Below are 17,539 nucleotides of genomic sequence, written 5' to 3' on the forward strand. Positions count from 1 at the left end.
TTAGAATAAATCTTTGTGGAGAGGAATGCCTTTGAATATATCTTTGTACACTATATTCTTCACTTTCAGCTGGTGGAAGTCTTCACTTTTGTATCAACCGTTGGATTATGTCAATCAAATGGTATAAGTAGTTTTTTTTTCCTGGTCTCTCCTCCATTAAATACTTAAGTATGGTTCTATTTTCGATATCTTGGACTGGTTAAATATTTCTAGATGCCAAATACAAATTTTGTTATATATAAAGAATTACACTACAAATGTCAAGTTTGCAAGTCAAACTTGACTAATAAGCATTTGACAACTATTAAATGAGTTTTTATCAATATAGTAAAACTATTCCAATGGAGTGGCTTTTTTATTATTGTGATTCTTTGATTTTTTTTATTATCATTTGGATATTTTATAAGATGTTCACTAATACCATATTTAATGATTCACTCTATTTATTTTGTTATCATAACAGAGTTATTCTATAATAAAATGGATATTACTCCAATCGTACTATATTTTAGAGTGAAAATAGATTAAAGAATAAAAAAATAATTAAATTATTCTATGTATAGAGTAAACATATTTTTACTATATCACAAAATAAAAATATAGTACAATCGAGACATTTGACTCTAACTCTATTTTAGATGAGAAATTAGAATGTGCTTATAGATGCTCTAATGCAGATGTCTTTTTTTCTCTCCAAATAAAACAAAAAAGTCTTGTCTTGGGGAAAATAGCTTTTCATAAATATTGGGACCCTACTCGAAAGGATCGAAAATATTATTTATGGAATCACATTTCTAATTAAATTGATACCATAGAAATACTAAATATTACTTTCATGATATAAAAAATAATAATTTAGATGCAAAGTTCAAAATAAAGGGAAACAAAGAGTTTTATTGAAAATGGCATTCTTAATATTGTTTTAATAATACAAATAAGCATAAAAATATTAGGTAAAATTTCTTATCATTGAAACTTTGGTTTGATAAAGAAAACAGATAAAACTTATTTTTATGTTGACCATATTCAGATAGATCAGCTATCATTTAAAATAAAATTACACCTAAAATAAATATGAGAAATTTACCACAGCTCACTTAATACTAAAACATAAAAGATTTAGCAACACTAAAGCGATCAAAACAACTTGAAATAAGAAATATTTAACCAAACTAACACTATCAAACGTTTCAAAGGTTGCAACAATACTAAATGAGCAAAGCAACACGACATAACCGATAAGCAAAACAGGAAGAAGCAAAACATAGTCTTTATTAAACACCAAAGTTGTTTAAATGCTGGGAAAATAAAATCCAAAACGAAAGAAACAAAGCATAGTCTTCATGAAACAGAAAAAAAAAAAAAACAGTATTAAAATTTATCAGCCACATTTGGCACGCTTGGTCTCTCCTGACTCAATTCCATTAGAGCTCCTTTTCACAGTCACACCCGCAGCATCATCCCTTCCATCAGCAGGTTCCTCAGCCACATTCTCATCTAGGACGTCTTCAAGCACTGGAACTTCAAGTGGCAGCACCTTTGTTACAGTCAAAGCTTGGGTCTTGCCTTCCAAGTTGTGTTTTGATACCTTCACAACGAACTTACGAGTCTGCCCAATTGTGTCAATCAGAGCCTGAGGCACTGGGACAACGGCATCATCACCTACGCTCTCATTGGCCTAGTATGATGTAACACACTTCAGAAAACTCTATTCAAAAAGATATAGAATGGACAGGTTTGTAAATACCTCAAAGTAGCTCTCAACCAATTCAGAGGCTAGCTTCCCAGTCAGATCACGCCCAGCATCACAGAGAAGCACAAAACGCGCATGGTCATTATTGTCATAGACAGAGAGGTTTGTGAGGTACCTGTGACAGAAGCTCATTAGTTATTGTTGCTAAACGTCTGATGTAAAGATAATATAAACACTTACTCTGCAACACCGACCACTTCAGCTTTTCCACATTTCTTACACATAAGTGTAGTAGGCCCTTTGGTCGCCTTAGTTTTACAACCACCGCAAAGCTATATAATACCATGCCAAACTATGACCAACATCATCAATGGTGGCTGTGCACTCAAACCAAGCAACCTGCGCATTTGAAATATAGTATCTTATGAATAACCAAAGCAAGCGTATTGACTGTGTAAAAACGCATGATATAATATACCTTTGCTCCCTCCTGCTTGATGTAGGTAAATAGCTCTCCTATAGTGACTGTCTCAGCCTTTGTCACTATATCAGCATTGATCCTGTTAGCAGCTTCCGAGTTTGAACCCAGCCTGAAATAAACGTTACACAGAATTAAATAAGTCAAATGTTTCAAATTGCATATACAACAAAAGAAAACATACCAAGCCAGATAATCTTTGGTTGGTTGCACGTCCAGGTCTAAGAACACACGTGAAGATGACAGAGAGGAGATAGTAAGGGTGCCTGCAGCATAGCAAATGTCATCAGACACAACAATAACAATTTAGCACAAAACAAAAGTTAAAAAAGCTTATTCCACACCTATGGTGTCTAATCTATGTTCTTCATGCATCCTATCAACAACTATAAACCATAATCATTTTAAATAATACTGACCTCCAAATCGTTTCGGGTTTACGGTAGTCACCAGGATAACACTTGGAGTGTTTTCTTGCGCTTTAAATTTCAAACAAAAGTCCGTAGCAGCAGTGTCCCATAAATAAAGCTTCATCACAGGACCACTGCAACAATCCAAAATCACATGATAAGCATCACATATAATTCTACAATTGAGGGTGCATAGTTAATAAACATGAGGAATAACTTACTCATGAGTCTGAACATGAACCAGAATTCGCCGTGAAGAAACAATCTCAACTTCATCAAGCACAAGACCGTCACCCAATGCCTGCTCATTCACCAGCTTAATGTGACCAATATAATCTGCAAGAAGTTAAATAGAACTTAATACTACATTTACCAACAAACCAATCATAAACAACTAAGATCAAACATAGCATCATTTAAAACAATCGAGAGCTAAACCACAGAATCTGGTGAAGCTTACCATAAAGATCCCCCTTGAGGTCACAGGCTGATTCAAACTCTTCATAACCATAGAAACGGAACCGATCTTCAACGAACTGAACCGGGCAGTTCTCGAGGACAGAGAGGACAGAATTCCATGAGAAAGAAATGGTCACGTCTTGCTCAGAAACTCGATACATAGTCTTGCTCTTTGATCCATAAAACTTAATAAGCCTGTAGAGAGAACCAGCGATCATATGTGGCAAATAAGTGTCAATCCTGCTCGGTGGAATGAACCCCTGGATCACAGTACCCTGTCGATAGCGAACACATAGCAATGAGTTTGTTAGTATTTTAGCGACCAAGCAAAATCTTAAAAATGGACAGACCTGTTCGTCGATGAGAATCATCTCAATACCAATGAGTATCTTCGTGTGTGTGTTCCGAGCCTCCCAAAAATGGATCAGACGAAACCTCAGCTCGCCTTCTTGAGGTCTGAACTTGACATCTTTGAAGAACAGCACTTCGACGGAGGAGGAGTCCACGGCCTTGCCCTTTAACTTCTTCGGTGTAAGCTTGCCGGAGACAACATCGGCGCACGAACCACCGGCATTTCCGGTACGTTTGATCGTCTTGGCGGAGGTGACAACGGCCTTACCGTTTTTCTGCTTGGACTTTGGATCGCCGGAGACAACTGGAACGGGAGAGATTATGGTGTGGCCGGCTCGTTTGATTGGCTCGGCGGAGGAGTCAACATCTTTGCCGTTTGGTTTCTTCACGGTGAGATCGCCGGAGATAGGATCGGCGGAGGAGACAACGGCCTTGCCGTTTAGTTTCTTGGATTTTGGATCACCGGAAACAGAAACAGGGGAGACTCCGGTGAAGCCGGCTCGTACGATTGGCTCGACAGAGGAGGCAACGGCCTTGCCGCTTGGTTTCCTCGAGGTAAGATCGCCGGAGTTTGGTTCGGCGGAGGAGACGACGACCTTGCCATTTGATTTCTTCGCGGTGAGATCGCCGGAAACATTTTTTTGCATGTTGGAATTCATGGTTTGAGAGAGATTTGTGTGTAATAGATCTGGGGAAAAATCGAAAGCTAAATAGAAAATCAGAGGGGGAAAGGCGAAAGGAATCCATTAATGAGTTATCCACCGGATTCATTGCACACTCATGAATACGGTCTCGATTGATAGATCCGTTCGAGAAGGAGAAAAGGCAAAGAGATGAGTCGTGGAAGAGATCGATCGACTGACCGTTTGTGAAGAGATGAGATGAGATGAGATAGAGCCAGGGTCACACATCGTATGGGCTTGGATACACATGATGTTGGGCTTACGGATTAAGTTTGGAAGACCCAAGACCAACCCAAGCTTGGCTGATGTCGATAAAAAAACGCATCCCATTGGCTGATTTAATTGCCGACGTGGACACCCTCAACGATGAGGATATCTTCCTTTTATTTATTGTCTGATGCTCCTCTGATTATTAAATTTTCAAATGGTTAATATGTGGCGACAGTGACAGAGTAAACCATGATGGCATGCAAGATTAAGTACGTGCTAATAAGAATCTAATAAATGAAATATTCAATCCGTTGCATCTATTTCATGTTTGTTGTTAAGTTTAAAAGGTTCATGGAACAGTACTGTAATAACATGTAACGCTTAAGAGAATCCGTTAATTAAAAAGAATAAGCAACGATTGATTTTATTTTTTTTTGAACCAAAACTTCTTATTTCATTGATTAGACTTGTAAAAATTACAACTATGGATACTGGTAGAAACAAATAGAAATCTCAAAACAAGAAACGAACTTTTGAAGCAATGGTTTAGCGTCTCGGTTTAAAACTGTGCAACCTCTAGGCACATTTGAAACCAGATGGAACCTTCTTACCACACTGGTTTAAGATAACACTCAATGAAATGGGAACATCTAGTTTGAGGCCAAGGAGATCAGCTTTTAAGGCGGTGCAAAGACAAACCGCAGCTTCGAGATCAACTAGACCTTTGATAAGTCCGCAACATTTGGATCTTTGTGGTAGAGAAACCTTAACCAAATCCAACACATTGGCACACACCTTGAATTTAAGAGCATTTTTACAAGTGGGTTTGCGGTAAGGGACTGGATTCGAGCTAACCAAGGTGAAGAAAATGACATTCAAAATGAGGAGGAGAGCAATTTTCGAAAAAGCCATTGATGAATATATGAGTGGGGTTATAAGGGTTTTGTAATATATAAGTTATAAAAAAACACTAAACACTCTCTTTACAAAGCTTGTGATGTTTTGTGTGAAGAATATGGAGAAAGTGCTGGGGTTTTAATAGGCGAATTTGGTTGAGACTGGCTAATTTATTTTTTACTACAAAGAGGGAAGAAAACGACAGAATCATTATTTTATAAAACTACTACTAAATTAGAATTTGTTATGATCTGATTGATTTTGCAAACTGTCAAGGATTGTAAGTGGTTGGTTACATGTAACATGCAATAACCATAATATTATTGCCTCACTCAAAACAGAAGATATCGTTTGTATTATCAAATATATACATGTCTTATAATTTAATCAAAACAGCAATAAAACAGAAAGAAAGTGTTACTGGAATTATACATCAAGCTTATAAATTAATCTTGGTATGGTCTGCCACTTTCTCCAGATATTAAAAATTTATTACATGTTAATTCAAATATTTTTGATTTTAGTTACTGAACGTGAACCAACCAGAAAATAGCTATGTCGCCAAAATGTTAATCAATATTAGTAAATAAGTGTTTTGTCTTTACATTTATATAAAAATACATAAAATAAAACAGATTTAAATATTTAAAACGATATGCATACAATATAACCAAGATGCCAAATATTGTGAAGCAGTCAAACCAAACAGAAAACTGATATTTACATCAGTTTCAATTTTTTGACGAGAATAGAACACAAAATAATAGAAACTTATGATTTTAGGTGATTCAAATCATGAAAATTTTAATTTTATATTAAGATTAGTACCCTTTGAGATTATCATATTTAGTAATAATATGAAATTGTAGAAAAGTTTTTGGCCAAGTAGTTAGGTTCTTCTTCCTATTTCTTAAATTAGTTATTGAATTGTTATTATTTTAAATATTTATATTTTTAAATATCACTTTATTTTAGTGTAAATTTTTTGTGTCTATAATTTATATTCAATTTTATATGCTTCTGCAGTAACTAAACTGATATTTTTGAAACTATGTAGAATTAAAACATGAAAAAATAAAATAATTATTATTCAATCCCGTTGATCAAGTTACTTTTGGATTCACTTTACAGTTTACCAACAATTGTTTTGCGTCAGTTTTAAGTTTTTTGTGAATGCGGTAAACTTATTTTTATTAACTTGCATGTAGTTTGTGTCTGCATATTTATTTTCTTTAGTCCTTAATTGCAAATATGCCCAGATTTTCTTTTTAAAATTTGGTTTAATGTACATCAAATTTTTAAATAATTTATCAATTTGTTATAGTTTGCTAATCATTCCATTTATTCCTATCTACAAATTGTATGCTTTAATTTTCTGAATTACTTAATCGTCGAGGTTAGTCTAAAATTATTTTTGTTCATTTTTATTCGTAATAACTTTTTCTTCTTTAGCTAGGTATGGACATTCGTTTATTCATTTATGTTCAGTTCATGTTTTTTTTATTTCTTTGATATTTAGGGCATCAGTCTTTCTAGTAATTTTATCTAAATTTTGGAAATGGGACAACTAATAATACCTTTTCCCTTTAAAAATCGTACTTGTGTTGGTGATTTAATTATTTGCTGGTTGGGTCTCATTAAATCATTAAAATCATGCTCCTCTGATTATTAAATTTTCAAATGGTTAATATGTGGCGACAGTGACAGAGTAAACCATGATGGCATGCAAGATTAAGTACGTGCTAATAAGAATCTAATAAATGAAATATTCAATCGGTTGCATCTATTTCATGTTCGTTGTTAAGTTTAAAAGGTAATAACACGTAATACCTAAGAGAATCCTTAAAAACAATAAGCAACGTTTGATTTTAATTTTTTTTTTAACCAAAACTTCTTATTTCATTGATTAGACTAGTAAAAATTACAACAATGGATACTGGTAGAAACAAATAGAAATCTCAAAACAAGAAACGAACTTTTGAAGCAATGGTTTAGCGTCTCGGTTTAAAACTGTGCAACCTCTAGGCACATTTGAAACCAGATGGAACCTTCTTACCACACTTGTTTAAGATAACACTCAATGAAATGGGAACATTTAGTTTGAGGCCAAGGAGATCAGCTTTTAAGGCGGTGCAAAGACAAACCGCAGCTTCGAGATCAACTAGACCTTTGATAAGTCCGCAACATTTGGATCTTTGTGGTAGAGAAACCTTAACCAAATCCAACACATTGGCACACAGTGGGTTTGCGGTAAGGGACTGGATTCGAGCTAACCAAGGTGAAGAAAATGACAGTCAAAATGAGGAGGAGAGCAATCTTAGAAAAAGCCATTGATGAATATATGAGTGGGGTTATAAGGGTTTTGTAATATATAAGTTATAAGAAAACACTAAACACTCTCTCTTTGCAAAGCTGTGATGTTTTGTGTGAAGAATATGGAGAAAGTGCTAGGGTTTTAATAGGCGAATTTGGTTGAGACTGGCTAATTTATTTTTCACTACAAAGAGGGAAGAAAACGACAGATTCATTATTTTGATAAAACTATTACTAAATTAGAATTTGTTATGATCTGATTGATTTTGCAAACTGTCAAGGATTGTAAGTGGTTGACGTGCAATAACCATTATATTATTGCCTCACTCAAAACAGAAGATATTGTTTGTATTATCAAATAATACATGTCTTATAATTTAATCAAAACAGCAATAAAACAGAAAGAAAGTGTTACTGGAATTATACATCAAGCTTATACATTAATCTTGGTATGGTCTGCCACTTTCTCCAGATATTAAAAATTTATTACATGTTAATACAAATATTTTTGATTTTAGTTAATGAAAGTGAACCAACCAGAAAATAACTATTTCGCCAAAATGTTATTCAATATTAGTAAATATGTGTTTTGTCTTTTATTTTATATAAAAATACATAAAATAACACAAATTTAAATATTTAAAACGATATGCATACAATATAGCAAAGATGTCAAATATTGTGAAGCAGTCAAACCAAACAGAAAACTGATATTTACATCAGTTTCAATTTTTTGACGAGAATAGAGCACAAAATAATAGAAACTTATGATTTTAGGTTATTCATATCATGAAAATTTTAATTTTGTATTAAGATTAGTAACCTTTGAGATTATCATATATAGTAATGATTTGAAATTGTAGAAAATTTTTTGGCCAAGTAGTTAGGTTCTTCTTCCTATTTCTTATATTAGTTATTGAATTGTTATTATTTTAACTATTTATATTTTTAAATATCACTTTATTTTACTGTAAACTTTTTGTGTCTATAATTTATATTCCATTTTATGTGCTTCTGCAGTAACTAAACTGATATTTTTGAAACTATGTAACTGATGTTTTTGAAACTATGTAGAATTAAAACTTGAAAAAATAAAATAATTATTATTCAATCCCGTTGGTCAAGTTACTTTTGGATTCATTTTACAATTTACAAACAATTATTTTGCGTCAGTTTTAAGTTTTTTGTGAATGCGACAAACTTATTTTAATTAACTTGCATCTAGTTTGTGTCTGCATATTTTTTCTCTTTAGTCCTTAAGTAGCAAATATACCCAGATTTTCTTTTTAAAATTTGGTTTAATGTACATCAAATATTTAAATAATTTGTCAATTTGTTATAGTTTGCTAATCATTCCGTTTATTCCTATCTACAAATTGTATGCTTTAATTTTCTGAATTACTTAATCGTCGAGGTTAGTCTAAAATTATTTTTGTTCATTTTTACTCGTAATAACTTTTTCTTCTTTAGCTAGGTATGGACATTCTTTTATTCATTTATGTTCAGTTCATGTTTTTTTATTTCTTTGATATTTAGGGCATCAGTCTTTCTAGTAATTTTATCTAAATTTTGGAAATGGGACAACTAATAATACCTTTTTCCTTTAAATTTTTTACTTGTGTTGGTGATTTAATTATTTTCTGGTTGGGTCTCATTGAATCATTAAAATCACTAGAACCTTTCTCCGCGCTCTGCGCGGATAATATATTTAAATTTGTTACATTATCATTGTTAACTTAAATTAACTAATTTTAAAATTTGTTTTTAATTTTTCTTTTATTTTGAAGTAAGTATTTATATTATGGTAACACGATTAACTAATAAAATATGAAGAACCAAGTCCGAGATTTTAGAAGATCGGAATCTCTTATTTTAAAAGATCGGAATCTCATCTCGAATAAATTCACGAAAATAAACAGTACTCCAATAACCTACTTAAAATATAAAACCTTCTTTTCAAAATAAGCGTACGTAATCTTATTTGTAATAGTTGAAAACTGATAATTGAAATTATATGTTTTAAGTTTTCAAATTTAAAATAAAAATAGTTTCAATTTGTAAAATATAATGAAACAAATTCAAAATAATTCGAAAAATATTCATGAAGTAGCTATTTACAAAAGTTTGATCAAATTTTGTAAATCAGTGTATATATATTTTTTTATCCAAGTAACTTTTTAAATTCACAAACTCTACACAATTGTAACCCTCATCTTTATAGTAGACTTTTTATTCACTCTAATCATGCTTTCTTGTTCACTAACACGAGACATCACCTATGTCTTTTAATTTATTCTCTATATATTTAAATTGCTTAGCAAAGATTGAAAGACAGAAGTTGAGTTTTAGATTTTATATAGAAGTAGAGATCTAAAGAAAAACAATGATAAAATAGTTTAAAATGTAAATAAATCTAGGTATCAAATCCTGTGAGAAAGAGAATAACAATCCGAATGATGCATCATTTGACCACCCTCCTAACCAGCTGCCTCCGCCACTGATTTCAGCCATGTTATGCTCCGGTTACGACAGTTCACTTATCTCAGTTATTACTACGCACGGATTTTTTTATCATAAATGTTTAGAATGATGTTGCATGATCTCTTATTCGCCTTTTGAAAAGCTTTATGTAATCAATCGATTTGTTGAAGTGGAAATTTGTTGCTGGTGATGAACGGAGTAGTAGTTTGCCTGGAAAATACTGGATATTATTGTTATGTTGATAAAAAAAATTTAGTTATGTATTATTTTTGATGTGTTTAGTAAAATTATTTACCTCGCAAAAGTTTAGGAATTATGCTTGTGATAATGACAACTTTAAATTTCCTATTCTTCTTGCTTTGTAGGATGCTAAAAGCTGCTGCTTGCTTGTCGCACCGTATGAGTTTAACAATTGTCGACCTGAGATAGAGATGTATGTATGAAGATAATTATTATTTAGTTTTTAATTATTTTGTTAGACTGACCTGTTCAGCTGTAGACCAATCGTGGCATCAATATTGAGTTCTGGGTGGTCCGGTTTTATTTTTTGTATTATGACTATCTGCCCGACGACATCTGCACATTGATTTTAGAATAAACATCCATGTTTGTTTAATTAATACTGGAATGAATTACTTACATGGTAAGTATGTGGGTATAGTGGCTAAGCGCAATAGATTTATGTAATTCTGAGGAGATAAATTGTGAACTAGAAATATCGGACCGATGTCTGTAACGTTCAATATTATTGTCCTTTGGTCGATCTGAATGTAATACGGCAGTTGGGTGAGTTTCCGAAGTCATGAATTATGTATGACAGAAAATCCTGAAAACTCATATATATATCCTTCAGTTAAGTTTTTTGAATCATTCGGCTGAATGTTTCCGGTGAGACGGCCTTCTAATAGTTGTCCCTGAATGTGAACAAATTTTGTTGTGCCGAACCAATTAAGTAAATAGTGAGTAGTTTAAATCAAATATGGTGGATTGGAAAATACATATATATATGTATATGTTAAAGTCAATAAAAGGCTTACGTGGTGGTCGTAGCACAGGAAGCCGATGCAAATTTGAGAATTATCTGTTTGGTGTTTTCTGATGTCCCAAACATTTCTTATACATACTGTGATAGGACGCACTAAAATCCCTTCCTAAAGTTGGTGGATTCTTTGAGGAATGTGTTGCATGTAAGATGTCACTGTAAAACTTGCGATTTTAATTAAGGCTGAACTTCAAAGCTCTGATTGTAATAAATGATTACATTCAAACAAATTTTATTTACTACCAAAACCAATACATGGATTTTATTTTATCTGAATGATATGGCACTTCCAATTGGGTTTTTTTCCATTGTCTTGACTAATTAGGTATTTTAATAATATGAATAATGCTTAAAGCAGCGGGTAATAAATAATTTAAAACAATATCATTAATCTATATGGTTGGAACTAATATTAGATTTTAAGTAAATAAAAATATGACCATTGAGGAATAGGCTGTGCTATTAGCATTTGAAAATATCTATAACAGTTTAGCATTATTATTATTTATACAATGGTGTAGTTATACATATCACCACCTATTTCAGCCATTAGATCTGCGATTAGATATTTTGGTGTTATAGGATAAAGTTTGATTATGATGCGTTTTGTTTGATAAATACTTATTATTATAAAAAAAATTATGTTTTTCTGAAACAATATGAACGGTGTGATTGGTTTCAATTTGTAACATACATGGTCTGTGGAATCGATGTGCCAGAAATCACTATTGCATAATTCACAAAAAAAAAAACAATTTTAACAGATATAATCTATGGTATATAGGGTATTCATTCGCAAGTATCACAGAAAAGAATCATGAATTAACGTAAAAATGGTGTCCAAATTTTATAACCATTGACTTGAACCATGTAATAATTTCCTCCATATTTTTAATATTTGAGAATTGGCTAAGTGAAGGTTTACGCAGCAAATGCTCTCTTTAATTAGATGAAGATTAGAGTATATAGTGCCTGGCAATAACAAATGGGTAAGTTTGGGTGTAGGAAATTATAGATTAGCATTAACAGTTTATCAATGATTTTTTGAACAGTTTAGCTGCATATAGTATAAGATCGTTTTCAAAGTTATTCAATGAAGATGATGATCTTGTGTTTGTTTTGTATTGTTAGCTCAATGAATCAAGTGTAAATTATGGTCGTTATCAACTATATACATTTTAATGTGTATATTATCATTGTAGTTACAAGGAAAGTGCATACGTAATTGGCGACTCATGTATTGGTTATGCTTCCTCATAATGAAAGTATTTATGTATTAAACAAAATTGTCAATATTACATAGAAACGTAAGGTTTGCGTTTTTCATAAAGTTACAATCGGATCGGTTAATAGGAACAATGTGCGGTTATGGTTTACGTGATTGATACGTTAGATATGCAAGCAGCTTCGTAAGCAGTCTAATTAGCTAAATAAGAGTCTGCTTAACGTAAACAATAATTAGATTACATATTTATCATGTGTAAAAATACATAATTATATAACTTTAAAATTTTACAAATTATCTAACACTTAAAAATAAAGATTTGTGTTACCTGCAATTTGGACAGGAGGGTTAGGAGGTGGGTTCTCCATTCTGTCGATCTTGTGATCCTTAGACTCAATCTGTTCATAAATCAGTAATTAGGAATAGGTATAGAAATTTGTTGACTTATTGTAAATTTTTACACCTACACTTTGGAGGCTTTTGGGGTATTGACTTGATATGAGCTTAATTGTCGGTTCCAATGGCGAAGGTAAGAGAGAATAATTAATCTAGGTGTTTCTTTGATTGTGCAAGAAAAAAGGTGTTTCTTGAAAGACGGAGGTAGGTGTAATTCGCTTCGGTTTATATTAAAGATGAAGTTATTCCTTAGGAGATATGATCTGTATATATTGTTTTGTTTACGTTTTTGGAAGTAGTAGATAGTAACAAATTTACTTTATTATAATTGATGCTAGGTGTTAAACTTATGGACCAAATCACGTAGGTCAAAGATTTAATAAATATGTAATTCGATTTGGTTTATATTAAATAATGAAGTTATTCCCTAGGAGATAAGATCTGTATATATTGTTCTGTTTACGTTTTTGGAAGTAGTATATAGTAACAAATTTACTTTATTCTAATTGATTATAGGTGCTAAACTTATGGACCAAACCACGTCTATCAAAGATTTAATAAATATGTAATTTCAAAGACGTTAGCATTGGATGTGATCATACATATACGTTGGGCAGGAGAGAGTATTTAAAGTCTGAATGTATGCGTAGTAGTAAGGGAAAATAAAACTAACATAATAGAATGAGCAAATTGCTTATAAAGATATAAAACCATAAAAGAGGAAGTGTATTAAAAGAAACATAGAAAGCATGCAATGAACAAAAGTCTGAAGATAGAAATGGTAAACATAAAAACGGAACTTAAATTGCAGCAAAATCAATCACGGCATAAGAGGATTGATAAAGCTGTATTAGCCACTCTTGGGACGTTTGGCTTCATCCGATTCCATACCATCAGAGGCTTTCCTAACCCTCTCACCCACAGTACCATCAAGACCTTTGATAGGACCGGATTCCTCACTTACAGACTTCAAGACATCATCAGATGTTGATGGAACAGCGTGTTCTTCCAAGAGAGCTACATGATGTGGAGCCTCTGGTGGGAATACCTTCGTGACAGTAATGGTTTGGGTCTTCCCTGACAAATTATGATCGAAGACTTTCACAATGAATTTATGTGTCTTCCCTATTGTATCGAGTAGAGCCTGCGGCACCGGCATGCACTGATCAGCCTCTACGCCCTCATTACACTAACATTCAAGAAAAATATATGTAAGTTCAACTAACTTGGAGCTATGTATAGATAGGTTTGAAATTACCTCAACTGCTCCTTTTTATAGACGCATTGTTTATGTCCAAGCACAACTGCTTTGGCTCTGTAGAGTTTTGCTCCGGATTTGCAAGAAAACACGTAATGCATAGAATTGAACAAAGCCAAGAATCTTGGCCAAAATGTTTATTCAGAAACTTCTTATGGTTATAAATATGTTTCTGTTTCTAACAACAATAAGATCATCTCAACAATGGTGAATCGAAAAGAGTAATAATAGTAACAACTGAAAGGATAATTGAGACAATGACATCACACCAAAACATAAACTTCATTGAGATTCAACGTTTGAAGAGGATTCGAACACAAGCTACTTGTCAAAAAGATCATAGGTTAGCTACATTCATGAGAGAACGATTGACTTCACAAAAAAATGTTTCCCTATTACACTAACAAAGCCTTCTACGTCCCCTTGGACCACTTCCATCACTTCCGGAGTCATAGATGGGGATACCTTTTCCGATAGGATCTTCATCTCCTGGTAACAGAGGGGCTTCCTTTTGAAGCACTAAGAGCTGATAAATAAGATTTGGAAATATCAAGCTAGTTTCCAAGTCTCTTACGCGGGTCATGTCGATCACTTGTTCATACACAAGCTGGCCAAAGTCGATTTGCTTGCATTTGGTAACAGCATACATGAGGCGGAGACGCTTTCTCATCATCAAATCAGAGTCCGGACCTGGAAGCCAACTACGCTCACACACGCAGTATAGAATTTGGAAGGGATCGAGCAGAGCATTCAGATTAAACCCCGTCCATCCAGCACATTGACCACCGGTGAGGTGTGTGATTGCCTGATTCAGCACAACGTCTTTCCACTGAAAAGAGTGCTCGACAGTCGGTTTCATCATCAATTGGTTGATCACCGAAGGGGAGAAACGGTAGACAAATCCTCGAATAAGAGCTCCATCCTCGTAGAATGGTATGTTAGAGATGAACTCTCTCACAACTCTAGGACAGAACGGATTCACATGCAACACCGTGTAAGACCACCCTATGTCATCAATAACTCTAAACACATCCTCTAACCCACGATTCCTAGGATCTAGAGAACCTTGAACCACAAAACCTCGAAGACAAAGAGAGCGATACACGGTAGTGGCTTCGTGGTTATGATGACGGCGAGAGTAACCCCCGATTGGCGAAACGGTTCCGGAGAATATCAATCGACTTTCTTGGATGCGATCATCAAACGACTTGAACGGGACTCGCGATCGGAACTGGTAGTGTTCTCCATATGCGTTATCAATCTCGCTAAACCTCCGAATCCTAGTTCGAACAAAAGAAGAAGGATTTTGATCAGACATAGTGAGGAGTTTGGATTGGAAAGCAGTTGAAAATAGAAGAGGAAGGGTCGAGTTTCCCTCGTTAAAAAAAGAAGAAGAAGCAATTAATTCATCCCGAGCAGTTCATAGATATGTTTAGTGTTGGGCATATATTTCCAATGAGTGTCTTTAGTCTAGTGGCAGAGTAGCATTGGCATTTGCTCTTTTCTAGGGTTCGAACCCTCATCCCATCATTTTTTAATTTTCGTCAAAATTCTTTTATTTTGGCTTATATAAAGAGTTACTGTATTTAATCATTCATGGTTGTCCACATATATATGTTCCCTCGTTAAAAAGGATGAAGAAGCAATTAATTTATCCCGAGCGGTTTATATATATCTTTAGTGTTGGGCATATATCTGAAATGAGTGTCTTTAGTATAGTGGTAGAGTAGCATCCGCATTTGCTCTTGAACAGGGTTCGAACCTCAGCCCATCATTTTTTAATTTTGTTTAAAATTTCAATTTTTTGGCTTATATAAAGAGTTATTGTTTTTAATCATTCAAGGTTGTCCACATATATCTTATAATTATTAAGTGTTCGATCGAATGAGTCCAATAACTTAGTTCTAAACAATGATAAGTAATCATATAATATCATGCTTCCATTGTTGTCCAAACTAAGTGAAATATTTCTGAATTGGGTTGTCATCAACCAAATGATGTGGTAAATATATATAGATATTACCATTTCATTGGTTCCTATACAGATAATAAGATCACAGTATATAGTTAGTCATTATTATATTTTGATCAAACTATATAACATGGAAAAGATTAATAGTTTATGTTATGACTAAAGGAAACTTCAATCCAAAAACATCAACAACAAAGAAAAAAAAAACAATGCAAAGAGAGTGGTGCATATAGATGGAGCGCAAAGTCAATCCTGTCTTTTTAGTTTCTTCTGATTCTCAACTCCTCTTCAAGCATCTGCACACTGCATCATTTGAGACAATTGGAACAATCAAATCAAAATTTTCCTAAATTTTGGAAGTATCGTAAACAAAAAATATCAAAAGTGGAGTTTTATCTTTACTACTACTACCTTCTGCTCCAAGAAACGAACCTGAGAAGATAGAGCTGTCCCCCTTTATGTCTGCGAATATTCACAAACTTAAAAGAGTCGTAGCACTTTGTCCTCATCACAACAAATTGCAGCATATGTAAATACAATACATAAAAGATCATAATACAATATGTAAAAATCATAATACAATATGTAAATTGCTCAGAAGGATAAGAAGAAACCATATAACAAAATTGTATTAAAAAAACTTAAACATAAAAGTCAAAAGCCAGAAGTCTGAAAGGAAAAGAACATAAAGCCAAAAGAGAAACATAAAAGAACGACTTGGAATGCAGCAAAAAAAACAATCACTGCATAAGAAGATAAGTAGAAAACCCATTAGCCACTCTTGGGATGTTTTGCTTGGATCTCAGCGGCTTTTCTAGCCTTATCACCTGCAGTATCTCCAAAGCTTCCTGAAGAACCAGACCCAACACCTACAGTCGACGGCAGTGGAGCTTCTGGTGGGAGTATCTTGGTGACGGTTATGGTCTGAGTCTTGCCAGTCAGATTATGACCCGAGACCTTCACTATAAACTTAATTGTCTGCCCTATTGTATCAAGTAAAGCTTGCGGAACAGGCACGCAGTGATCAGCTCCTACTCCATCATTAGCCTAACATCCAAGCAAAATGCACATGAGTTGAGATAATATATGAATCGATGATGTCATAACTACTTTTCCGTAACCCAAACCTATTTGCTATACATAGACAGATTTGAAAATACCTCAAAGTAATTAGCAACCAACTCTGCTGCATGTTTACCAGTCAGCTCCTTGCCAGCATCACCAAGAATGACAAAAACTGCTTGCTCAGTCTTATCATACACAGACATCCTCGTGAGGTACCTACAACAAAAGAAGATTAGATACTAACGCTGCCAAAACATAGGTGAAAAGTCTCAGCACTTACTGAGGTACGCCTGTGACTTCAGTCTTCACGCACTTCTTGTTGTTGCAAATCAAAGAAGTATGCCCTTTGACCGCCTTGCTATTACATCCACCGCGGGAGATGTAATACCATGCATAACCCTGGACAACATCATCTATTGTCGCCATGCACTCAAACCAAGCAACCTTCATTGTGGAAAAATAAAATAAGCCTAGTAAGTACCCAAATACATGGAAACGAACGCAAAAACAGAACAATGCTTATACCTTAGAAGAGTCTTGCTTGATGTAAGAGAATAGCTCTTCAAGAGTCAGTGACTCAGGCTTAGTGACTACCTCAGCTGCAAT

The 17,539-nt window shown here is 33.8% G+C and overlaps 2 protein-coding genes and 1 pseudogene across 4 annotated transcripts; all 3 read right to left on the reverse strand.

The window, feature by feature from the left end:
• Positions 1–40: 40 nt before the first annotated feature.
• LOC111206964 lies at positions 41–4,401 on the reverse strand. Of its 3 annotated transcripts, none has more exons than XM_048762407.1 (4): positions 3,391–4,401; positions 2,803–3,315; positions 1,748–2,715; positions 41–1,678 (listed from the first exon to the last, which is right to left on the reverse strand). In XM_048762407.1, exons 1-2 carry the CDS (start codon positions 4,048–4,050, stop codon positions 2,998–3,000), a joined length of 978 nt encoding a protein of 325 aa, XP_048618364.1. In that variant the 5' UTR covers positions 4,051–4,401; the 3' UTR covers positions 41–1,678; positions 1,748–2,715; positions 2,803–2,997. The 3 variants fall into 3 exon arrangements, with proteins under 3 accessions (XP_048618364.1, XP_048618363.1, XP_048618362.1); XM_048762406.1 differs by having other exon boundaries at positions 1,748–2,283; positions 2,356–2,715; positions 2,803–4,401; XM_048762405.1 differs by having other exon boundaries at positions 2,803–4,401.
• Positions 4,402–4,659: 258 nt separating this feature from the next.
• LOC125589846 (14 kDa proline-rich protein DC2.15-like) lies at positions 4,660–5,786 on the reverse strand. The gene has a single exon (XM_048762410.1). The coding sequence runs from the start codon at positions 5,194–5,196 to the stop codon at positions 4,861–4,863; it is 336 nt and encodes a 111-aa protein (XP_048618367.1). The 5' UTR covers positions 5,197–5,786; the 3' UTR covers positions 4,660–4,860.
• Positions 5,787–6,819: 1,033 nt separating this feature from the next.
• On the reverse strand, positions 6,820–11,358 carry LOC125589847 (annotated as a pseudogene).
• Positions 11,359–17,539: the final 6,181 nt, after the last annotated feature.

This window comes from Brassica napus, chromosome C7, assembly GCF_020379485.1.
Source record: "Brassica napus cultivar Da-Ae chromosome C7, Da-Ae, whole genome shotgun sequence".
Classification (NCBI taxonomy): domain Eukaryota; kingdom Viridiplantae; phylum Streptophyta; class Magnoliopsida; order Brassicales; family Brassicaceae; genus Brassica; species Brassica napus.

Excerpts from the sequence above, each read along its gene's own strand:
- LOC125589846 (XM_048762410.1), bottom strand. The coding sequence starts at position 5,196 with ATGGCTTTTTCGAAAATTGCTCTCCTCCTCATTTTGAATGTCATTTTC.
- LOC111206964 (XM_048762406.1), bottom strand. The coding sequence starts at position 4,050 with ATGAATTCCAACATGCAAAAAAATGTTTCCGGCGATCTCACCGCGAAG.